The sequence below is a fragment of the Sebastes fasciatus genome, chromosome 7 (assembly GCF_043250625.1).
Source record: "Sebastes fasciatus isolate fSebFas1 chromosome 7, fSebFas1.pri, whole genome shotgun sequence".
NCBI lineage: Eukaryota > Metazoa > Chordata > Actinopteri > Perciformes > Sebastidae > Sebastes > Sebastes fasciatus.
In genome coordinates, this window is record NC_133801.1 from 24406324 (window position 1) to 24432079 (window position 25756).

The 25756-nt window shown below is 40.3% G+C and overlaps 2 protein-coding genes across 3 annotated transcripts; both read right to left on the bottom strand.

Annotated features, from left to right (window-relative positions):
- Window positions 1-410: 410 nt before the first annotated feature.
- socs9 (suppressor of cytokine signaling 9) lies at window positions 411-6031 on the bottom strand. Its single transcript, XM_074642388.1, has 2 exons — window positions 5896-6031; window positions 411-2530 (listed from the first exon to the last, which is right to left on the bottom strand). The coding sequence occupies exon 2, from the start codon at window positions 2362-2364 to the stop codon at window positions 661-663; it is 1704 nt and encodes a 567-aa protein (XP_074498489.1). The 5' UTR covers window positions 2365-2530; window positions 5896-6031; the 3' UTR covers window positions 411-660.
- Window positions 6032-7028: 997 nt separating this feature from the next.
- On the bottom strand, window positions 7029-25107 carry samd4b (sterile alpha motif domain containing 4B). 2 transcript variants are annotated; one of them, XM_074642391.1, is made up of 13 exons: window positions 24759-25107; window positions 21069-21590; window positions 20434-20904; window positions 19365-19607; window positions 19112-19221; window positions 18699-18785; window positions 18123-18414; window positions 16898-16983; window positions 16532-16647; window positions 16074-16272; window positions 14760-14886; window positions 11307-11390; window positions 7029-9989 (listed from the first exon to the last, which is right to left on the bottom strand). In XM_074642391.1, the coding sequence occupies exons 2-13, from the start codon at window positions 21262-21264 to the stop codon at window positions 9961-9963; spliced, it is 2040 nt and encodes a 679-aa protein (XP_074498492.1). In that variant the 5' UTR covers window positions 21265-21590; window positions 24759-25107; the 3' UTR covers window positions 7029-9960. The 2 variants fall into 2 exon arrangements, with proteins under 2 accessions (XP_074498492.1, XP_074498491.1); XM_074642390.1 differs by having other exon boundaries at window positions 19046-19221.
- Between the last annotated feature and the right edge of the window lie 649 nt (window positions 25108-25756).

Here is a 25756-nt window from a genome sequence, read left to right on the forward strand (position 1 = left end):
TGCAACATCACTCTCTTGGCATCTTTCTTTGCATTTAAACCCCAACACTGAAAACTATGCAAGCATAATCATACCTTCAATGTGTGACAAATATATATTCTAGAGCCAGCTTTCTACTTTTTAATAACAGGTAGCATATGCACCTTCCTCTCACCCTTTATAATCAGCCTTGGGCTCAATATGGGAAACCGTGATTAATTCTACTAACGTGCTGCACTCCCACACCTCAATACCAAGGAGAAAACCTTGTCAGTATGTATTCCACCTTCTCAGCACGTGACTGATGAACAACTCTATTATAATCATCTCAATTCACACTAGGACACTTTCCCCCATCGTTAGATAATTAAGCTGATTTAGTCACACTTGAAAACACAGAGGATGTGTGAGGGTATAGCTCTCTGAACGGATCTAAAGAAGTTTGTTTAATTTGGGTATAAAGAACTTTTGAGTGTGCAAGATCAGTGAGATTACATATTGTCTCATCAGTGTAGTTTAGTACAATTGTTAAGACAAGTACAGCAGGAATAAAATAAATAAGTACGTTGTATTGTTGGTTAACACAGCCAGATAGAGTGAAGAACAAGACTCGTTGTTCGGTTCGAGGAGTGTTAAAAATGTATTTAGTAGTTTCTTTTAGTCAGTATTCTTTGTTGTTCTTCATTCCCACCAAGTATCCATTCGCCGTACACGCACTCTCTGCTTATAGTGGTATTCTTTCAGGTGCTTTTTCAACGTATTTGGAATGGGAAGCATGTTAATGCCGTCGTAGGTGGTGCAGCTGCTTATGACCGCTCGACAGACGTGTTGCAGGGTGAAGGGCTGTGTGCGATGGATGGGGTTGGACAGCAACGGCTCGAAGAACATGCAGGAGTTGGGGTCCTTGTAGTGCTCCAGCAATCCCGTGACCGTGGGAGCGTGGAAGACACTGGGGTCGTGCACGTCAAAGCTGAAATTGTGGTTCCACTGTTCGATGCGTGCGTGTAGCGAGCGGCCGTAGCGGCGGAAGCTGACGGAGAAGAGGTAGTCTTCTTGGGCGGAGTCGCGCAGGAGGAAGGTGCCTTCGGGCCTCCCCTCCAGCAGCGTCTCCGCCTCGTAGCGGTCCATCACCCCCCAGTAACACGGGAGGTTGGTGATCTGCAGCAGGTCTGGAACTAAACAGTGAATGTAATCGATCTGGGTGTGAATGCGGTAGCCGTCGTGAGATTTGGGATCCTCAGTCGGTGGAAGTATGGCTCTAGAGGGCACGTTGGTCGGTGTGACCTCTGGGTCAACCAGAGGCTCGGGGGTAGCATCACAGGTGATGACGGCGGCGGAGGATGAGGATGGGGCAGAGCCTGAGGTTGACGCTGGGGCCGAGGCGGAGGCTGCGGTGGAGGCTGAGGCCGAGGCCGAGGCCACCACCTCATCCAGGGTGTCCAAACAGCTCTGCAGAAGGAGCTGGTGCTGCTGTTGTCTTTGGAGAAGAAGCTGCTGTTGCTGATGGACGGAGGCTCTGTCGGCCCCGGATAACTCATTCATACCGTGAGCCAGCTTAGGGCCGTGCTTGTAGAGAGGGTTAATTTGGGCAGTCACCTCAAATGTGTGGATCTCTGCGTTGGGTGGTGGATCAACACCTTGTTCGATGCTGATGCGCCTGCGCTCCCGCAACCTGTCGTCTACGTCCTCCACCACGGTGGCCATGGCTGCAGTAGGGGCACTGCACACAACTGGAGAATCAAGCACGGGAGGCTGGGTAATGGGGGCCGTGTGCTGCTTAATGAGATACCACTTCTGAGCCAGCTCTGATCCTACGGGGAAAGGGCAGTCATCCAACATCAACTCACTGAGATGGATCTTGCGCCTCGAGGAGGCACAGGCGGTCGATGACGAAAGCGCCGATGGAGATGGCGCTGGTGCCGCCACGCTGTGTGTCTTTATTGGGAAACACTGCCCCATTGCATCTTGGATTTTTTGCCTGAGAGTGCGACTGCTGCTCGACCCCCTGCCCTCACCTTCACCGGATGCAGGTATCTCTGTAGCAGAGCTAACTGTTCCCAGTCCTGGCCTGGCCGTTACCCGTTCTTGTCCAAGTAACGAGGCAGCGGCATCCAAACCCTGCCATCTCCAACTCTCCCTCAGAGGAGAGGAGGAAGATTGGTCCCTTGTTTCCAGGTCACTCAACAGCTCACCATACTCAAAGCCATCGCTGACAGGCCTCTCAGCTGCTGGCTCATGGGAAGCAAGGCCTTTTTTCTTCCCCTTTCCACCTTTCCGTCCACTGCCTGCGTCTCGTCTCTCCTCTGACCGGCTCTGCCTCACCTTGGGACGGGCCCCCCTCTCTCGATCTTTCCCTCGGTTCCCTGACTCCTTTGGTAATGACATGATGGATTATGTGGTGAAAAATGAACAGTTGTGCCGCTCCAGGGAGTTTCCAAGGGATGACTTGTAATTACAGTTATCTTTTGGCAGGAAGTTGCCCATCCACATCCCTTGCTTGAGACGTCATTATCTTCGTCCCTGCATTCTGGCCACAGAGAGTTAAAACAACCTGCAAAACAAAATGAGAATTATACGAGATTGAGTTACGGTATGAGATTTTCACGGTCCAATAACCATCTCAGAAAAATATCATGGTTTCACTGTATCATGGTATTACACTATTATTATAATAGTAGCTGTAGTAGTAGTAGTAGTAGTAGTAGTAGTAGTAGTAGTATCAGTTACAATGACACTTAAAGGAATGAGAACATAATTATAATAAACAATTATAAACCTGATAAAAAAAAATTGAAGCATGTAACGTATAATATGTTATATAACTAGAGCATGTTAGTTTACATGTTAGCAGCCCTATAGCATGTAATTAACTACTAAATGAATAATAACAGCAGCTGTGAGCTTTTAAAGTAATGTCCTATGATAATTAACAATTAACATACTGTAGGTGCAGACAGTACAGCCAGACTGCTCCCGTCTGTATCTTTAACTCACACACACACTCACTTATTTCAGTTTATTTCAATACCGTAGATAAGCAAATGTACATGGCATGATAGCCATCAACTTTCATACCACAGTATACCTTGATACCGGTATGCCGTTACAACCCTAGCCCGCAATTAAGTTTTTGAGATAATATATTGTCATATTACTAGTGATATGCTTTTCGGAAAAACTGATGCAATCCAACCCAACATCCCTGCTCAAAATTCAACCTTCATGAAGGTCATAATGTTCATTTTTTGTTCATTTAAGAGCTGCAACTGACGCTTATTGTCATAATCATTTAATCTTTCAATTATTTATTTTCTCGATTAATACATTACTCTTTAAGTCCAGAAAATAGTAAAAAAAAAATACCCATCACTATTTCCCAAACCCCAAGTTAACAACCAAAACCTAAACAATATCCAGTTTAAAAATCATAGAAGATAAAGTAAAGATTCAAATTTGAAAAGCTGGGCCCAGTTAATTTTTTTTAAATTTTTGCTTAGAAAAATGACTTATATGATCAATCTTTTATCATATATAGTTGCAGATTCATTTTCTGTTGATTGGCTTATTACCTAATCGTTTCAGCTCTAGTTGATTCAACTTAATGGTCATTAGGTGGGGCGGATGTAGCTCAGTGGGTAGAGAGGTCGTCCTTCAACCACAAGGTCAGTGGTTTAATCCCCGGCCCCTACTGTTTCCATGTCAAAGTGTCCTTGAGCGAGACATTTAACCCCATGTTGCTCCCCGGATATTGACTGTTAAGGAATGAATGACTCACTATACCCCTGTGCCAAGTGTTTAATATTTATATATTATATATAAGTGCAATTTTTGTTAACAGAGCCTGAGAGATCATTTTATTTAATGTTTTGGTTGCGTGGGTTTATTTTATTTATTTAGGATATTTTAATATTTTGTTTTCATATTCCAATGTCGGAATTTTCTTAAGAATTAAAACTGAATTGCTCTTTGAAAGGGTGTACTTACATTATTATGCTGTTATATTATCATTATATCAGTGGCATAACATGGTCTTAAAATGACAATTTTGTTTATTGCAATTATTTCTGGGACAATATATCTGTCGTGACAGGCCTAATACTGAGAGGTGTGTCTAGTGTTCAGATACGTTGAGTCTGTATAAAGATGAGAATAGTTCACGTACATACTTTGAATTCAAGGGCAAGGCATACTGGAACATAATAGGGAACTAAAAGGAGCAAACAACACAGGCCCAACAACCAGTTTGATGAATCACACCACTGTGTTGGTTCTGTGGCCTCTAGGTTTAGAAGAAAGCTGTAAAGTATCCCGGCCTGCATGTTAATTTATTTTAGCTTACAGCAGAAATTTTACTGGAGTCTTTAGTACATAGTATAAACACTGACACAGTCAGAAATATGTTTTTCTGTCACGTATTTTTGACAGATTACACTGTTACCTGTGTAATTTGTCATAAATACTGAAGACAGCCATCAGAAATGGTGACCTCATATCATTTTCCACTTGCGCAATTTTGTTAATAGTCTGTTTATTGTCAATACTGTATATGCTGCTCCTATTTTAAATGGTTCATAATTTGTTAAGCTCTTTTTTACTGTGTTAGCTGATGCATCTTGTTTTTTGCACTATCCCCTTTGCTGCTATACACTGCAAATTTCCCCACTGCGGGACTAATAAAGGAATATCTTATCTTATATGTTGGTCACAGATTTCGGTGTAACACACGTTAACAGATATCATGTTTACCAGAAAAGATGTGCTTGACTACTTGTTAAACCACCCACTTCTCCTGAAAGTACCATAAACTATGATGCTCAGCTCGTCGCTCTGGTTTCCTACAATTTGAAGTACCTTTCAGTTACCAGAAAACAGTTAGTTGGCTAAGAGTTTTTTTTTTACTGTGATTTAAACATAAAATAAAACTTGACAACTACAGCACTGATCAGCTGAAGTTTTCTCTATTTTAACCCAGTTGTTGTGTCAACCCAACATCCTCTTTATGCCTTGAAAACAGATACTAAACACTCAGTATCTGTCTCAGTAGCTAGTACATTTTACTGGAGTCTTTAGTACATAGTATAAACACTGACACAATCAGAAACATGTTTTGTGTGTCACGTATTTTTGACAGATTACACAGTTATCTGTGTAATAGTGTCATAAATACTGAAGACAACCATCAGAAATGGTGACCTCACATGTTGCTGGGTCCTATCATGTCACAGATTTCGGTTTTACACGTTATCATGTAATATCATGTTTACCAGAAAAGATGTGCTTGAAAACCACCCACTTCTCCTGAAAGTACCATAAAACTATGATGCTCAGCACGTTGCTCTGATTTCCTACAATTTGAAGTATCTTTTAAAGTTAATGCAAGTTAAATTCACATTTTTATAACTTTCTTTTTTACTGTGATTTCACAATAAAATAAAACGTGACAACTCCAGCCTGACCAGCTGAAGTTTCCTCTATTTTAACCCAGTTATGTGTCAACCCAACATCCTCGTTTTGCCTTGATAAACAGATAATGACCGCTCAGCATCTGTCTCAGCATCTGTCCTCTCTCAAACAAACAGAACTATTATAGAAACAAAGTGTCGATAAGAAATAAAAATGTCCTAACTTTTTCCACTACAACTTCAACTAATGTTAGCTGGGGTTTACACCTGCGATATGTCACATTATTAGGGCATATGGACGACTTAAATCAGCTCTTTACAGTGAAACACATCATAACATTGAGCGTTAGCCACCGAGCTAAACCCGTTAGCAAGCAGCTGTTTGTGCTCGCTAGGCTAACTTAGCAGCTAGCAGCTAACTTCGCTACTCTTTGCTGGAGGAGGAAAAGCTTAAGTTGTATTTATGTCAACTTATATCTATCTTTCTCAATCAAAGCACAATATGTGAACATACCTAAGCAGTTGCTGTGAAGTTTCCAGACGGAAGAGCTCCTGTTTGTTGTTAGATAAACTAAATGGCGTTAACACAAAGAGGCGGCTAGCTCGCATTAGCTTCATCAATGAAGAGCTAACACCGCGCGACCCGGAAGCACAAAGGTAATGCGAGTATTTATTATAGTATGTCAAAACATTTAAACAAATAATAGTATAGTATGTAGTAACAAATTCATAGTATAGTGTGTCAAAAAAAATTAAGAAAATAATAGTATTGTATGTAGAAAAAAAAAAGTCATAGTATAGTATGTCAGCAAATTAAAAAAAAAAAGTCTTAGTATAGTATGTCAGAAAAGAAAAAAAATCATAGTATAGTATGTCATAAAAATAAAAATAAAAGTCGTAGGAAAGTGTCAGAAAAATAAAAAAAAGTCATAGGATAGTATGTCAAAAAAAAAAGTCATAGTATAGTATGTCACAATTAAAAAAAAAAAAATCATAGTATATTATGTCAGAAAAAAAGTCATAGGATAGTGTCAGAAAAATAAAAAAAAGTCATAGGATAGTATTTCAGAAAAACAAAAAAAGTCATAGTATAGTACGTTGAATACTATAATATGTCGGAAAAAATTTAAAGTCATAGTATGTCGAAAAAATTTAATAAAAGTCATAGTATAGTATGTCCAACAAATTAAAAGACAGTCATAGTTTTGTATGTCAAATAAAAGTCAAAGTATGGTATGTAGTATAGTATGTCGAACAAATAAAATAAGTCATAGTACAGTATGTCGAAAAAAAGACATGGTACGGTATGTAAAAAAAAAAAAAAAAAAAAGTCAGTATAGTTTGTCGAAAAAGACAGTACGGTATGTCAAGAAAAAAAAAAAGTCATAGTATGTCGGAAAAAAAAGTCATAGTAATATGTCGAACAAATAAAATAAGTCATAGTATAGTATGTCCAAAAAAAGAAAAAAAAAGTCATAGTATGTCGGAGGTAAATGCAATGCGAGTATTTCAGGAACGTCAGGAACAGAAAGGGCGTCTGTTAACACGACAAATGATAGCTAAAAATAGCTGACAGTGGACTATTTCAGCTGCTACAAGGCGTGTCCAATGTCTAACAAAGTAAAATAGATAAAAACAAACCACAAGTGAAGTTGCAAAAAGAACTGAACCTCTTTATTTCGACTGTCAATGACCCGACGGATGCTGCAACTTCAGGACCATTCACACATTATGAGTGACAGTAAAAAAGTAGAGTTAAGCACGGGATGCAAAAAGGGTTCATAAAATATTAGAAAAATGTCTGGGGGGAGTCATCAGAATTAAATATAAATTGTACAAGACAAATATATGCAATGTATAGCCTACAGCTGGCAGCATTAATTCAACAATTAAAGCCTGGCAGGGACATTTATAACATGATCTTGGGGACCACTTGGTAGACGTCTCCATATGACACAGGCTCTGTACCTCCTAGTGGATGCTTGGTATGTGAAAAATACACCAGGCTGAACTTGTGAAGTGCATTTCCCCCTCAACTCATTTCATGCATCACTGGAATGTAAACATGGAGTAAACATATTCCTTGGCCTGTTATTAGTGTTCTGTTTACTCATAATCACATCATTTGTGGCTCAGAAAAGCATCGCCATCCCCCTGCTGCGTCTTCATTAAGCACAGGACACTTGCAAAAAATCTGCTGCACTGTACCACTCTGTCTATCTGCACTAATATGTAGGCTGTCCAAAGCTACAGAGGCTATGAAAAGGATAATCTGAGCCATTTGTAACATAACACACTTGATATACAGTATAGTGAAGAGTTAAAAATAAGATAGCCGAGTCTTAAAGTTGTCAGCGTTGTTAACTCACTTGGGCGTGAGTGTGATGCTTTTTTTTAGTAAGTCAGATCTATCCAAGAGCCTGCTCTGAAGATACTAGAATACTACTCAAGACCATCAAATCAAACATATTGAGGATGCTGGAGCTGTGCATTTCAGGCACCACATGAACAGTTTTATCAGGACATGACAGCTAACAGTTCAATCACAAGGCCAGGAAAAGCTATTCTCTCTCATCACCGCATGACCAGAAAAAGCAGGCGTTACATGCCTCATACAGGTATCACTTTGAAAAAACCTACTCATACGGAGTCCATGGATTATGGGGGTAGAAGGCTTTTGCTTTAAGTCTCTACCCAGCCAGCTCATGTGCGAGAAGGCGTCAGTTCTTTAATGCGTTACATAGTGAGACAATGGAGTATTCATGACATCACATAACATGAATTGGGGCATTATCCCAGAGAGATGTAAACAGTGACATTTAGGCGGTATAAACATACAACATTAGTTGCAAGATTTCTGCTCTCTAGCTGTTGGCGACTCCGGGGCACCATCGACCACCATGTCCTCTATCTACAACAGTGCTGTATTAGTGTGGCAAAACATGCGATTATAGAAAATAAGCATAAGTTATCAATATCAAGGGAGAGTAAAAAATACAATTGGAAAAGATATCTGTAAATAACCATCTTTACTAGACAGACCTCCTATGGCTCTGCTGAAATAAAATGTGAATGGTTATCCCTGCCTTATGATGCAACCAAGAGTGATCCAAAAGTTAAGACCATATTACACATACATGCACCTCCGCTCTGCCACATTCAAAGACAGAGGCCGTATAAGACAAGTTTTTTCGATTCAACACTGATACCACATGATAATGTTGGGGGTTCTGAGACTGAAACACAGTTTGAGACACAAACAGAAAATATGGACACTGTCAAGCACCTTGAAGAAGTATGATTCATCAAATCGTCACGTTGGCCGTTTGAGGAAAAGAGGGCACCGCGAGGGCGAGGCGCCGCGCTCCGGAGCATTTATTACAAGATCAAGCTTCATTTTTAGCAGAGCCAATCATAAGGAGGCCAGAGGGTTGAGATGGGTTTCATTTAGTTTTCTCACCCGGCATTAGAGTGTAAATTGAAAACACTCTACCCTCCTCGCTTTTATCAATTCAATATCACATCAGCTCGCGCGCTGTACGAACCTCACCGGCCCTTATTCACCCCTCTGGGGATTCCTCGGCACAAAATGAGATTCATCATCATTTATGTAGTAGGGCATAAAATAACAGAGACAAATTGCAGCTGGCATAAATTATTCGGACTGCTGTTCTTTTTTGAAAAAAAAAAAATTTACCATTCTGTTGCATTTCACTACAAATATCCTTCTCAAATTAACAATCGCACGACCCTTCTCTTTGGCTTTGTAGACGTTTAGAGGAGGACAGTCACTTCTGCTTTGACTCTGTGTGCAGGGAAAACAACCAAGACAAAGGGTTGAGTTACTAGCTTTTCCTCAATCCTTTTGGTTCTGCCTTTGCCACAAAAACACGTCCTCTTAAGAGGATAAAAAGAACCAAGGAAAGCTGTCTAAGTTTCAATAACACAAGCCCTCACTAGCACTGGTTATAGAACAATAAAGGTGGCTAGGAAGTGTATTGGTATCCGTGTATCAATACCTGTCTACAAGTGGAACCTCGGTGAGTGTATATCGTAGGGCCGAATTACAGTTTAGTGGCTAATATCAACAGAGATCATTTGATAAAAGTGCCTTACTTCTGGCTGGACTTTTACTCAATCTTAACATTATGTGGTGCAGGGGCTGTGGCTGTCAGTGTGTTCTGGAAAGAAGCCTTGCTTCCAAGGCAGGAGGAAAAGAAGAGTAACTCGTAGGGCAGAGCCCCTTTAAGACAGCACCAATCCACCGTTTTTCTCTCAGACCACGGCAAACTGAGCCTCTGCACATCATGTCACAGTCCCGCAGGTGACATGGAGCAGTTTGCTTTTTTTGTTTTTTCCTCTGTCCTGCAATATAATAATCATCTGTATTCCATTTTTAATAAACTTAGTTGTATATAATAAAGTACAAAAATATTAGAGAACATATACACAGTTTTTTTGTCATTTTTGTAGTGACTGCTTTGCCTGGTTTTCTTAAGCATACGTATATCTTTGTGCTGGGTGATGAGGAAACTGAACAGGCCTCTCAACTGAAGTGTATTTTTTTCCTTTCTTCTTTTCATATTGTCGATGTCCGGTCTGTTCCATCTGAGGAGGAGATTGGAAATTAATGTGTTTCAAGACATTTACCATCGTAAAATATACTGCAGCATTCACATTTCATCCTCAAAGGGGTTCACTGTTGGAGTACTCCCTTTTCTCCCAGGGGCAGAACAAGTTATGATGCTTTTTATGTGTCCATGAATTTCTCACATATTACATACATTTTTATGGTATGTCAGCTATTGAACATGGCATGACTTATATTTATTAGATATGTTTTTGGATAAATAGCAGCTCCTTCCACACGTTGGGAAAATACACCTCACTGCTGAATGAAGGTACATACAATAATCCTCCCAATTATTTTGGGACTACTGTTTCCAAAATATGTATCTGTTTATCTGCCATAGGTGTATGGACTTGTGCTGTGTCCCTGGATGTATCATGGCTGCCACTGGCAATTACTGTTTTAGAGCAGCGAAGAAGAGCTGATTGAATGTAGTTCAACAGTGGGGTGCTAGTGGAGAGTGTAACGGTAGTCATTATACAGTATATATATTTTTTTAATCACGCTTGGTATCGGCCGTTACCGCAAGTTCATGTATCGGAATCGGTATCGGGAAGGAAAAGCATGGTATCGGAACATCTCTAGCTGTGTATGTAAACAAAAGGGTGTTTGATGTATGTCAACAATGAAATAGTACTAGTATAGTAATAGTGAAACATTGAAATTATAAAATCTCATTTAGTTTCCAGTGTGTATGTCCCTACTATTTGATCTTAAACATACAGAAAGTAAGCCAAACTAGGCTAAACTCAGTGTTAAACATACTTTCAGACTGTACACAAAAATATATCAGTAACCTTATCTGTCTCTGACAAAGGAAGGAAAACAGTTTAAATGCCCTAAATTTCATCTAACTCACAAAAAGATTCATGCAACAGGGATACATTTCAGTCACAGAATACTCAGGATGTGTTTGACACGGATGCAAATTATGTCATTTAAGTACACCATATGATGCACAGAGGTAAGTCTGTGCGTATTTCTGTCTCTGCAAGAGGACCCTGACTGTGACTTGACTAATGACATTGTATAATTTAAATGTTATTAAAAATTAATACACAAATATAACGGATTAAATATGAATTATAAAAGTCAACTGACTTTTTGCATCTCTGTTTGCATAGGAGAAGTTGTGTGTGAACAAATTAATATGTATTTCCCTGATGTTCATTGAATCCTTCCTCTCTCACGGCCTCATTATAACACATAAAAAGGTGTTGTTGTCTAGCTGGGAGTTTAGTGTGAGCTTTGCCAGCCAGTGGCCTATTTAGTACGGGGCTGCTGAGGACACTTACCCCCTAAGGCATGCTCTGTCATACTGAGGCACAGTGACTCCAGCGTGGGGTTGATCTCCAGGTCAGCACCTGGAACTTGGCATTCTGGAGGGAACAAGTAAAAACAGTCTCAGTCCACAGGAAGATTGAGGTTTATATTACTGTCAGGACTCAGTCAATTTATTTCACACTCTAAATTTACAAAAGCAGATTTCTATTTTTCTCTAAATAGAGAATGTCTGAAGAGGATGAATTTGCTAATTTTACTTGTAAAAGAACAGTTTCTATTATCAGGACATGAGTATGTTTTATTTGGTTTAAGGGGGAAAAACAGTTTATGTGTAGAGCTGCAACGATTAATCGATTAGTTGTCAACTATTAAATTAATCACCAACTATTTGGTAATCGATTAATCGGTTTGAGTAATTATGTTAGAAGAAAAAAATAGTAAAAATTCTCTGATCGGTTGTTAATGTCTATTAGATTTCGCAGTTACTTCCTTATTCCTTTTTGACCAGGCAAACTGACAATAATTGTGCGCACACAGTTTGACAATACAGTCGATCATTATAATGGACCTTTAGGGTAGGTTTACCTTCGTTTTGAATTAAATAAAATGGGTGATGTGGAATTAGTTCGAAAGAGTTTCATCATCTGGTCACTTGTGTTGCTTGTTGTAATGGAATCTGTTGTAAAGCGCGTGTACATGCATTGGTATCGGCAGCTTCAATAATGTTACTGGTAAAAGTTACAGTCACAACTACAAACAAATCCTTTCAAGCATGTAGGCCTCACAGGGGGAAATGTAATTCTTAAAAATTATTTTAATAAAACACATTTCTTTGTGTTAAATGACATTGCTTTTGGTAACTTTGTGCTGAAACCAAACTATTTACAGCCCTCCAGCACATCTATGACACTTCATTACTCACTATGTTTTCCTCACATCGAAAAAGTGCTATAGTGCTAAATGCCTTAATGCACTATTCACACATTTCCTTTGCCGGATACACAAATATGACTGCTGAAACACGCCATTAACCAATGAACAACCTGATTCTGAGACTCTTTTCACTGAGGTCAGGTACCATAGATACAGTATATGGATAAAGTCAAGAGTGTGGTTTGTGCTTAGCATGAGTCGCGGCTTACGTTTCACTTGCTGACAACTTAAAATGTGATCGCAAGCGGTCACTCAAGACACACTTGAGAAGTATACTGAGGTCAGGTGTAAACTGCCTTCTGTCTCAAGTGGATGCAGACATGATATATAACACTGGTCTGAGGAGGGACAGAGTGTGAGTGAGCTTGAAAGTGAAACCTCAGCACACGGGCCAGCGATGACCATTTGGGTGTCAAGTTTGGCCCTTGACGGATCTTTAAACTCCGCTGCAAGACTGCGCACTCATGAGTTATGCCTAGACAGGTTTAAATTGGATCATTTCGAGTACCCAGAAGAACACAGTGTTTCACTCTGTTGTAATATTGTGTTTTGTCTCTTTATTGAGGAACACATCTTTTAATAGAATAGTGAAGGAGGAAGTTACTGGAGTATCATCCAAGTGAACTTCTTCCAGTATCTTGCCAATTATTTGTATACTTATATGTGCTCTCTATACATGTACAGTATGCATGTTCCATTCCTTGGTTACTATGATCTGTTACAGTAAAGATAGTTCTGTAATCCTTATCTCTATAATGAGGTTTTATAGGATCATTTGTAGTAAAGGTCTATGATGGATTTATTAGAATCCATATCACTATAAGATACTTCTTAAAGATCTATTTTAACAACCCATTTGTGTGTGCACTTCAAGGTATAAATTAAAAGCCAGAAAGGCAGCAAAGCATTCTGTTATTGTGGGGATTATTTAAGTTAAAACAAACTGCGAGGGGCGTCCTGATGGCTGAATGGTTGGGGTGCATGCCACGTGGCCGCAACACCCCTGTTCAATTCCTGAGGACCTGTGTTACATGTCATAACCTCCTCTCTCCCCTTGTTTCTGGTATGCTTTTATACCCCCCTATCCAGTAAAGGTAAAAATGCAAAAAACATTATCTTAAAACAAAAACAAACAGCTAGATGTATGGTGTACATGGCATGTTGTGTCGGTGCTAGGCATCCTATTAGAGGCAGTCCTGTACAATAGTATGAAGTAGCTAGAGCTCCTAGCTGTAGACATGGAAAGTGTAACACTGGTGGGTTCATACAGCCTCTTTAAGTTAGGAATTTTTTTGTTTTCACACAGGATGCTCCGTTATGGAAACATCCTATGTTGACTCTGCTGAAAAAATGACAGCACAGATGAATCTACAATCCTCGTGTGTGGCATCTGGCACACGAGACACGGCATCCAAAAAGTTATGTATATTGTACGAGGTGACAGATTGTTTACTGCAACATGCCGCTAAGCTGTCTTGTCATGTTGTCCTTGGCACAAAGGGAGAGCAGCTCTCTGGTTTGGCATCTGACGAAATGGCCTTTTTGAAAAAGTTGTTTTCTAAAAGCTTGTGTTGCTGGCAAAACTCACCAGCAGAGTCAAATCTGCCATTCCCAAATAACTTCTATTCCATGAATCATTTCCAGTTTATATGAAAAAAATGTGTTTTACTTTTCCGGCACCCCCTGCGTCCTCACCGTTGCAGGTTAAACACACTACGCAGGAGGTCGCCTGATTGGGTGTGAATGCAGCCTAAAGGTCTTTATACACTGGGGGCACTTTTTCATGCAATTAATTCGCACGCCAATATATTTTTTCAAACTGTTGTTTTTGTCATGCGTGCGCACACAGAGCGTGAATATAACGCAGCAAAAAAGTGAAAAAGGTTGACAAGGTTGATTTTTCCGAGCTTTCTCACCGTGAATGAAGGCATCAACCAATCACATCATGCGGGACAGACATATTCAAAACATACACAAAAGTGTACAACAACACGGAAGCTTCGGTGTCTGAACCAAAATGGCAAACTTCATTATTCCTTTGAACCTTAACAAAGGCAGCGCATACCAGATCCACTCCTTCCGTTCTTATCTTTCACAATAAAAGCTTTAGACATATACACTGTGTAACTGTTTACCAGAGGAAAATTCACTCAGCATTTCACTAAAACGAAACTCAATAAAATAGCTTACGGCAGCTTAGGCTATACAACAATTTACTTAAGACAGACTGGCAGATGCTCTGGGTCAATAGGATCTCAGTAATCGGTCTTCTGCCTGAGCAAATCTTTTATTCGAATCTTTTATTGAAAAAGTGTTGCAACTGTCGCAAATTTGCATCGCTGCCGGAATTTATTTGTGTAATATATTCACCACGCCCCCGGTGTGTAGAGGCCATAACGGTGATAAGACTGACTGTTGTAGTTAAGTTTAGGCAAATAATACAATAATAAAATATAAATAAGGATAGAGTGTGGGTGAGTGCACACATCCATGTTCATGAAGAATAAAAGAGGCTTGACCTCATACGATACCTTGCTGCTGGAACATGAGCATGGTTTGTGGGGAAGTGTGGACAGGGAGTGAGTGGGTCCGCTGCACAGAGCTGCGACTCTGACTTGGCATGCTGTTACTGCCCCCGGGGTTGGCAAACCACAGGTTCTATAGAGGAAAACACAAGTTCTCATTACGCAAATGCCACTCATCCTGGGAGGTTGACATGCTTTGCTCATCTTTCACCCAAGTCATTAGACAGAAGCCCTGCAAGCTATGATAATAAATCAATTCATATCAAAATGTGATCCCTAACCCCTTGTAATGTCTCGTGTGTACTGATTAAACTGCCAAAATCTCCTGTTTTTTCCCTTGTTTTCCTTTCAGAACCAATGTTTACCAAGGCCTATTATGACTCCTTGGGCATTTCATCAAACGGGTCAATACCTTCAGACAAGAAAAACTTGTGCTGAAAATTCTTGAGTCACAAAATATGAAGTCAGATTACTACTTTAAAGGGATGGTTTGTGTTTTGAAATGGGGTTATATGAGGTACTTATCCATAGTCAGTCTATTACCTACAGTAGATGACAGTCGGCACCCAGTTTGGAGAAACAGACAGGAGTACTGGCACGGGAGCAAAGCAATGTACTGCTGTGGACGGGGCCGCCAACAAAACATACTTTAGTCACCTTAAAGAGAGGCTCACCTAAAAGAAAATCAATAACCATTTGATTTGATTTGAACCATTTGTGTCCTATTATCAGTTTAAGTGTACGCTATATTTAGAATATGTTCACCGCTTTATCTTGCGGTGAGACAGCCCTTTCCGATGGGGAACTGAACTGAAAGTGAAACTTGTCTATGCTCTCTTCAAAGCAGCCAGACTCTGTTGACAAAAACACATAAATAAGTTTCACTTTCAGTTCAGTTTCCCGTTGGAAAATATTCTAAATATAGCATACACTTAAACTGATAATAGATATTTTTAGCCTTTCTTTTATGTGGCTAAAAAACGTTTTGCTGCCAGCCCCGTCCACAGCAGTACATTGCTTTGCTCCTGTGCTGGTACTCCTGTCTGTTTCTCCAAACTGGGGGCGTGCCGACCGTCATCTACTGTAGGTAATGCACTGACTACGGATAAGTACCTCATACAACCCCACTTCAAAACACCTGAACTATCCCTTTAAACTGTGTAATCCGCTTTTAGCACAAAAAGTTTTCCTTCAACTTCAAAAAACAACAAACAAACAAAATCCCCAAACAAAATAAAAAACATGACATGATTGATATAATATGATCTGTTTTGTCACAAACTGGTGTTAAAATGCTCGTCCATTGACAGGTATACTGACTTGTCTACCCTGGCCTGCCAGCGCAGGATTAGTGAGTGTGTGGCGTGGAGATGCTCCCCCGATCCCGCCGGGACTCAGAAGGCCGATACGTCCGGTTGTGAGTCCACGAGGAGTCATCTGGAACTGCCTTGTTCCCCGCCGCCCTACAACTCCACTCACAGAGCCTGCTGTGGGGAGGGAGTTGGACCCATAGGTCCAGCTGGAGTAAAAAAAAAAAACAACAAACAAAAAGGAACACACATCAGACAAGAGTTAAGAGAACTGTGTTTAACTGACGTTACTTCATATGAAATGGTAGTTATTAATTCAATGAGGAAGAGCGAGTGAAAGGGAAAGAGAATCAAAGCAGAAGTTGGACAGTAGGGATGAGAGCAGGGAGAATGTAACGTTCAGCTGGTCTGACATCTCCCACTACTGAAGAGGGAGATCAAAGGTAAAGAGGGCGAGCAGAGTCTCACCCTTTCTGTCGGTACACAGGCATGTCCAGCATAGCTTTCCGAGGGAACAGGCGGAGCAGTTTGAGGACCTGCTGCTTCCAGGAGACCAGCCTTTTCTTGTGAGTTTCTGTGAAAGCCTGACACAAAGAGAGAGACAGCAGAAGAATAAAAGGAATCAGACTTTCAAAGAGCATTAACAGACACTTCTGGAATTTGTGATTTTTAAAAGTTGAATTCTTCATTTCAAGAGAAAAAACTAGATTACAAGATTTGAGGTATTATTTATTATGCTGTAAAACTACCATTATGAGCATTTACAACAATCATGCATACAAATGAAATGAAATATATTCAGCGAATAAAAAAACGTAATCTTCGGGTTCTCACCTCGTGTGTCAGACACTTCTCAATGAGCTGAAGGTAACAGCTGATATTCTCCTCATCTGGCCTTGACACCAGCAGCTGGGTGCACACTGAAAGAAACAAAAGTCAAGGTTTATAGATGCAAGTCTCTTAAGTAAACTTGGATCTAAGGGATATCTGTGCATATAAGGGTAGGTGGTTATGGATAATAAATTAAGTATTTATTTATTTTATTTAACAGGAAGTCACTTGAGATTAAAATCTCTTTTTCGAGGGAGACCTGGGCAAGATAGCACATCATTTCAATGTTACAAAAATTACAAAATAAAGCCGTCAAAGACAGACATGGGCATTCAAATATAGCATATGTTACAAACAGACACGGGACAACAGATACATAATACAAAATCCAGTTTAGGAATAGCAGTTGCACTCTTCAGTTACACAGTTTTTTTATCAGAAGTTTCAACTCTCCCTGGGAGATAAAATCATGAAGCCGTAGTGTGTTCTGAAGGTTATTCCATGACCGGGCCGTAAGAGCCGCCATTTAGTGGAGTGAAAATCATAGCTGTTGGTGAGTGATAGGAGATTACACGGATATGAAGGGAGTTTACCCAGTATGGCTATATAAATAAAAATATACCGATGCTGCTGTCTCCTTAGGCTTAATGAAGGCCAGGAAACCGAATCATAAAGAACACAGTGATATGTACGGGACAATGAGTTGGATATAAAGCGTAGACAACTGGGATGCACAAAGTCAAGGCATTGAAGTGTAGAGGAGGCAGCATGCATGTAAATAATGTCCCCATAGTCTAAAACACTAAGAACGTAGCCTGCACAAGTGTCCTAATGGCTAAATCAAGGCAGGCCCTATTTTGATAATAAAAACCCAGCCTAACCATCAGTTTTTTCACTAGGTTCTCAATACGCACTCTAAAAGAGAGCCTGTCATCCATTCAAATACCCAGTACTTGTGGGTTCAATTGGGTCCCCTCCTGAGGTATGAATGCCATCATTATCTGAGATCTGGGAGCGAGACCTTATAGGAAGTGCTGATGTTAAATGCCGACATGGACATAAAATGCCTTAATCACATTATTACAGTATTTTGTTATGCTGTTGATTGTTTCTTATGTGTGTTAAAGTTTTAAGAGCCCTTCCTATAAGGACAAATCACCTACCTACCTCTGTAGTCGACAATCTACTTGTGATCAATTTCAATCTGGGAAAAGCATCTTACTCTTACCTTTACCCATGACGCGGGTGAACTGTCCTGCAATGTCGCCGTCTGAGATGGGTGTGGCCGAGGAGTCTCCATCGCAGGGAGGTGGGTTGTGGGACTGGAAGCCCTCTGAGGCCGGCTCTTTGTCTGCTCCTGTTTTCGTGGCTTCTGAAGGGGAGGTGGCTGCGTCCGGGGCGGTGGCTGTCTCCAGGAGCGTCTGTGCTGCACTGGGTGGGCTGTAGGCCTTGATGGGTGTGATGATGATCTGTTGCAGCTCTTGGAGGGCGTTACGCAGGTTTCCCCCTTCCAAAATATCCTGCCAAGAGATGACAGCATCAGTGTCACATGTTGTTCAAGCTATTCAGAGGGTTTTAAGTGTGATTTCGTGAGCAGACAGGAAGATATCCAAGCTGTAGATCTGGATTTAAGCCTTAGGGACGGTGAACATTTTCTATTCCAACAAGCAGAATGGGAATTTCTCAATGGAACTAAATCAAGTGTAACAAGATCATCCATGAATACATACTCAAGTGCATTTTTGACCAGTAAAAGCGAAAATTCTTCCGCACGAGAAGAACAACAGCATCCCATTTGAATTACCTTTTCTAAAGACTTGAGCACACTCTGCCTCTCTCGCAGTTTCTGGATACTCAAGGCGATCTTATGCCGTGCTCCTTTAGTCACATTCTAAAAAGGGAGAGAGAAAAAAAGTAACAAGATGCTGTGAGAAGCAGGCGAGTCATTTTGTTGTTGGAACACTGTACAATTTATACAGTTACTAAATAACAAACCTAATCACCATTTGTTTCATTAAAAGCCAAGGGGCAGAGGCAAAATCGCACCATTTATATGTGTGACTGGCTCGATATAACTGTAGGGTGCGTCGCTTAATTTCATGCCTCATTGAGTGTTGATGTATCATCAGGTTTGAGGACAGTTACACTCACAATTGATAAGGAGGGCGGAGTAATCAAAGCCCAGCCCCGGTGTGTATAAAAGGGAGGCTTAAAAACCTGCGACTCCAGGTGGTGCTCTGTGAGAATCATCATCTCCTCATAGGTCATCTGGGAGAAAAGTGATGCATATTTATGAAGGCGGAGGCTCTTCAACCATGCGGGAACATCTAGAAAAAATACACACCAAGGGACAAACAAAAAGTAATGTTACATTTAGGCTTATATCACCACAGCTGTTGGCGGTGTGCGGCTTTTACCAGAGCACAAATACCGTGAGAGCCCTTGGCTCAATTAGGTAGTGAACTCTGACCTTTCATGCCACTGCCATCCTCCTGGAAGGTGTTGCGAGCAGAGCCTTGTTCTTCTGTCTGCTCGCTGCCTGAGGAGGCTACGCTGCTCTGGGGTGAAAGGGGTGCGTGGTCTGTTAGAATGAAGTTCTGCCGGCCCCCGATGTCATCCTGACTAACCCACTCAGAGCCACAAGCCTGGGGACCGGAAGGAATAACGGACATGGACTTCTTCAATGGGCTGGGCTGCATCTGCCCTCCAAGACCTGGAAAGGGAAACAAACAATATATGAGAAACAACAGAAGTTCTTAGGAATTCGTATGAAAGAAATTAATGAAATGTTAACACTCGAAGACCTTTAACAAAATGCATACCCTGTATCCCACAAAATTATGTTCCCATACAACTAAACTGCATAACCTAAATACGTTTTGAGGGAAGCCTATTTTCTCCCGGACTGGGCTCACCGTTTTAAACAGTTTTAAACATGTGATTAACGTTGTAAATGGAAACAAAACAAAACAAAAATGCAACAAAACTACTTAGGTAGGTTTAAGCAACAAACCTGGGTTAGGCTTAGTGAAAAAACATCATGGTTTGGCTTAAAATGACTTAAAAACTAAACTAAAATGCAAGAAATAACTATGTTTCACACGTGACACAAACACCGGTCTCCTGAGGGGAAAGTCTGGTGTTTGTTGGACCCATCTACTTCCCCTCCCGCCCGCCAGTAGTGGACTTTCTTACTTGTTATACCCGTTATTATTCAACGTATTTTCATCCATGGTTGCTCAATATACTACGTCACCTGCTTAATGTACTACGTCACTCGCTGCGGCCGTCCACGGACTTATAAAGGTATTTGTGATACGTCAAGGACAAACGTAGTCCGCGACGAAAAAAGCTTCTTTCCAAACGTAATTGAGAATGCAATTTAATTGTATGAGAACATAATTTTTAGGAGACAAGGCTGCTAATGCACACTGCTTGCACAATATGGGGGATGTCTACAATGGTGTCATAAGCCCCGACCAAACTATTTCCTTGTGTTTTCACCCAATTTTAAAAATGAGAAGAATGACAAACAAGACCTGTGTTATTGCTGTTGATGGGAGAGGACATCCCGCCTGGGAAAGACATATGTCCGTTCTGGCCTGCTGGAGACGTGCCGGACGAGGGGGTCTGGTCGTGCCAGGCGTGGCCGGGGTCCAGCGCCTCAGCAGAGCTGGGCCACTCATCTGAGCCCTGACGTGGGTGGTAGGGACTAGATGGGGCCCGGGGAGCGTAGCCACTGGATAGGTGCTCCTCCAGGTGGTTTAGCCACATGGCCAGAGAGGTGCGGTCATCCAGTGTGGTGGCAGGGTGGATGAGCGCGTAGGACAGCAGCTGCCTGCTCTCTTCCACAAACAGGCTACTCTCGATAGTGTGACTCAACACCTTCTGCAGCAGCTTCATGTACTCACATTTGGCCTCACTGTTGCGCGGCTGCAGCAGAGGCAGGTGGGACAGCAGCAAGGACACAACCTTCTCCTTTGGCTCCTGATGCCACTGGCTGACAATTGCTAATGATAAAGGGCAAACAGAGAATTTCACCAGCAATTAATCTTTTGTTACTGGTTTAATATAGGCCTTCTTCAATTTCAAGAAAATATAGTGTCTCATAATCAGAGCTAATCAATAACATATAATAAAAGACTTTCATATAATAAAAAAAACTCTCAGCTACCTGCATTGTTGGCCTCAGCTTCTAGGATGTGCATCTCTGTGCAGTCTGCCAGCCAGTGTTCAAGGCAGATGTGTAAGAAGCGAGCCTGGGTGCGGGACACCCTCTTCAGGAGGGACAACAGTGCCACCGTCTGTTCACACTCATTCCAGCCCTTGAACCAATCTGTGAGGATACCTACCTGGTCTCGGAACATCATGGCGTGTCTCCTCGGTAAGGAGAACGGGGAATGTGTGGATGGGGAGGGGGGTACTGGAAAGACTGCTCTCTCACACAGACAGGTTCAGTCTCACCCCGCACAGCGGGGTCGTATTTACAACAGTCCTGGGATCCCCTCAGACTGGACCGAGGGGCCCTCACATGGTTCAGGTGCAGAAGGAACTGCAGACAGGGATGCCGTGTGGATCACTGGGAAGATGTCTTATGAAGTGAGGCTTGAAGTGCGTCAGTCGTAGTTGGTAATGACACAAACAGGAAAGCTTTGTTTTTTCACTCTAGCATGGTCAGGATCACATCATCTGTGGCCTATTAAAATCAACAAATGACAAAGAGAAAAATCTTAGATGACAATTCACCCAACTTCAATTTTAAGATCTTAATCAACCAAATATTGACTCTGTATATTTCCAATTCAATTTTGTTTCTCTTCTCTAATTTGACTGCATTCACCACGACACAACCACACTTTTAAACATAAACAAGTGAACATGAGTACTTTGACAGATTAAGTCCATCTATTCATCCCAGACTAAGTACTGGAATATGTTCTTTCTGTGATATTAGGACAGCGTTGTTTGGGTACATATATTTTTCTGCCCAAAAGCCGCAAATAAGAGTAATCATTTTCTAATAGATCATCAGCTTCAGTGAGTGACAAACTGAATTTACAGTGAAGGTACATAGGATAATACATAAATAAGAGATTATGGCACACACAGCCAATATAAGACAGACACACTGCTTCAATCTTTTATGACATGCAAAGCATAAGGAGGAATATGACAATCTAAATTGGAGTTTTAGAACTTTCCCATACAAAATGTACTCAATATGTATAATTCAAAACAAAATGAGATGTGAGAGATATCCAAACAAATCTGTTTAACTGTGACTGTACGGGTGTTATTTGAGGTAAGCTCTACTAAATAAACTTTATCACTCACTTATGACTCTTGTCGAACTTGCCCACGGCTGCTTGAGTCATATCATAATGATACAGGCGCAAGTCATTCATAAAAGGTGTGCACAAACATGTTATACAACAGATAAGAGTCCCAGGTCATTAAGGCTGAGAGCAATGCTTAATGCAAAACACGAAAGTAGGCTGCTATTCAAAGCATAAGGACATCAGTCACCGGTGCCCTGTATTTACAACAGCTAATTATAATTCACTGGTTAACCGCTGGTGGAGAAAAGTAGAACACTAACCAGGCAAGGGTATGCTAACATTAGATGTCAAAATTACTACCTGCCAACATTGCAATTTATTTATTTTGTCTTATCTTTTATTTTATTTGTTTTCTTTGTTAGATATGTGAAATACATGAAATGTCATGTCTCTCTTTCTTTGAAATTCTGACTAAACATTTCATTGTATAATTGAATCATTAATATTGTTAGTCTGTCTGTATGTGTATATGTGCCTATATGTAAAATTCAATAAAAATATTGTTTAAAAAGAACAAAAACAAAAAAACTGCCAACATTGCAGATTGTAGCAAATGTAACATTATGAGCTATAATTTTAATTGAAGAACAAACTGACTATGAAGCTCTGGTCAGCAGCCTTGTTATGATTATCCCTGTCAGGATTATTAAATTGAACATTACACCCGGCAGACTAGCATTAGATAGCTGTTAAGCCAGAGTTAGCTTGGCCCAGTGATGTTACTCCTCCAAGCAGCCTACTCAACACAGTAGAGACCTATCATAGCAGAAGTATCACAGCAAGATTCCTCGTTTCACCACGCCAAAATCACGTGACAACCCCCCCCCCCCCAAACGTGGCGTCATAAGGTCACAGAGGTGTCGCGCTGGTTTTGAATACAGGATGTTCTTGGCAATCTGCCTCACTATCAGTGGCAGCTGGTGGAAATTTTTCTAGGGTTAGGGCTGTGCCACATCCAATCAATTTCAGCAAACATCATGCTATGATTTAATGCAAAAAAAAAGTGAATGTATCAAAAACACATTACTACTTTTCAGTTAAATAATTATTATAGTTATTAATTATTAATAATAAAAATATTTTATTCCAACAGGAGCAGTAAAGAATGCTTAGAAAAAACACAACAGTATAACATGTATTCAGTGGTGGAAGGTAACTAAGTACATTTACTCAAGTACTGTACTTAATTATAATTTTGAGGTACTTGTACTTTACTTGAGTATTCAAGATTCAAGATGTTTATTGTCACGCCGGTTATACAGGTACAGTCGTGTGAAATGCTTTTTGCTGGGAAGCTCCATTAAAATAATAAGTTATATTACAATTATAAAAGGAAATACTTTAAGTTATATTACAATTAGTTATATTACAATTACGTTATATTACTATTACAAATACTTTAAGCTATATTACAATTATAAAAGGAAATACTTATTTCCATGTTCTGATTGGAGTCAGGGGACGTGCAGGAAAACCATATATTTTGCACAGATGATTTTCTATTATATTTTACACATTTTACTGGGTGCATTCCAGACACATTTTAAACACACAAATATTGACAATTTGTATAATTTATTTTTATTAGTAGTAGTAATGTTTTTTTTTGTGTGTGGCTGTCTGGCTATTTAGATAGCTGTAGATTTTTGTTTAAAAGTGATCCCCTTTTTTGTAAATCAAATTTTCACTGAACAAAATAACAATAACAATAAATCACTAACCAACTTGCTGACTGTTTTCATTATCACATTTAATCCATCCACACTAATGCAATGAAATAAGAAATGCTTCATCCCTGGACATTTTCCAAAAAACACCTCAAGCACCACCTGTTCATCAAGGCCTATGATCTCAGCTGACTCTTCCTACACATCACTCTTTTAATTACTTAGCTATAGTTTCTCCTCTGTGTTATTTATTAGTATGATTTTGTGTGCCCCCTTTGTAAAGCGTCCTTGGGTTTCTGAAAGGCGCAATATAAGTCCAATTTATTATTATTATTATTATTATTAATGCAATACAAAGGGCTTGACCAGCAGGTGTGATCCTTTTTTTGTAAATCAAACTTTCACTGAACAAAATAACAATAACAATAAATCACTAACTAACTTGACTAAGCTGACTGTTTAATTATCACATTTTAATCCATCCACACTAATAATGCACTACAAAGAGGCTTGGCCAGCAGGTGTCACCATTTGTGACTATCAAATGCTTCTGAACAGTGAACCATTTTCAACACTCAATTGTTTCACAGTGATTCAGTGTTTCAGAAAGCTTCCATCTCCTCCATCACCAGCTTGGTGAGCCTACTCACTGATGAGGGGATCATTATAGTACTGTTTCTCTTCTTAACGCTGTTGTTGCTCACCTCTTTCTCTCCGTTTCGTAACGGTGACTTCAATCTAACGGTGCTAGCGTTGAAACGCAGTTTTTAATCGACAGCAGGTCGGAGCTAGGCAGCCAGACAAAGTTATGTGAGTTGTGATGTACCAATAAACAGACTCAAACGGGTTGTTGTTTACCTTTGTCAGTTGTCACTGGGTTAGCGAGCTAGGCTAACGTGCTAGTAGCATAGCTAGCTCGACGCTAGGGCAGGCTAGCTGCTAGCGTTAGCTCCTTAGCTAGCAAGTTTCTGCTAATAGATGCAATATAACGTTAGCTTAGCTGGACAGAAGCGTAGATTACGATCCCGTACGAGGTGTTCCTTATCCTTAAGGGTATTCCTTTACCGCGTCCAGCTCCCGTCGTTTCGAACAGGCCATGTTCAAAAGGATTTATGTACAAAATGTTTATTGCAATGCAGAAAATAAAAGAGAGTAGCTACGCCTGAGATCTACTTCGATTTTGAGTTGACGCAAGGACGTGAGTGCAACGTCATTACGTACTGGACGCTACGTAATGTTTTTGTTCCGCCCACTGTCTGGTAAATAAAACCACGGCCCCCACCCTCCACCCTGACATGTAAACACATATAAGGAATAAGCCATGAGCTATATTTACATGTTTCATGAACTAAATGTATGGGTTTGTATTTGTATTTTATTTATTTTTTAGTAAAAGTAGGCACTATGGGCATATGGCAGCACTGCTCCCAGTAGACCTCTTACACACCAAAAAACTGACAATAACCTGATATTTTCAGGTGGAATTTCATTCATTCATTCATTCATTCTCACTGTGCAATATCATTTTCCACTTGTGCCATTTTGTTAATAGTCTGTTTATTGTCAATACTGTATATACTGCTCCTATTTTTTATACTTCCTTCTATTTAAATGGTTCATATTTTGTTACACTTTGTTTAGCTCTCTTTTTTACTGTGTTAGCTGATGCATCTTGTTTTTTGCATTATCCCCTTTGCTGCTGTACACTGCAAATTTCCCCACTGCGGGACTAATAAAGGAATAGCTTATCTTATCTTATCTTATGGTCATATGGAAAAAATTAAAATCATAATAACCAGAAGACGATGAGATGAGATAGATAGATAGATAGATAGATAGATAGATAGATAGATAGA

Excerpts from the sequence above, each read along its gene's own strand:
- socs9 (XM_074642388.1), bottom strand. The coding sequence starts at position 2,364 with ATGTCATTACCAAAGGAGTCAGGGAACCGAGGGAAAGATCGAGAGAGG.
- samd4b (XM_074642390.1), bottom strand. The coding sequence starts at position 21,264 with ATGATGTTCCGAGACCAGGTAGGTATCCTCACAGATTGGTTCAAGGGC. Across the intron at positions 14,887-16,073 it reads TGGCAGGCCAGGGTAGACAA|AACCTGTGGTTTGCCAACCC; the intron begins GTCAGTATACCT and ends TTTCCTCTATAG. Across the intron at positions 9,990-11,306 it reads GACAGAGCATGCCTTAGGGG|ATGGAACAGACCGGACATCG; the intron begins GTAAGTGTCCTC and ends TCTCCTCCTCAG.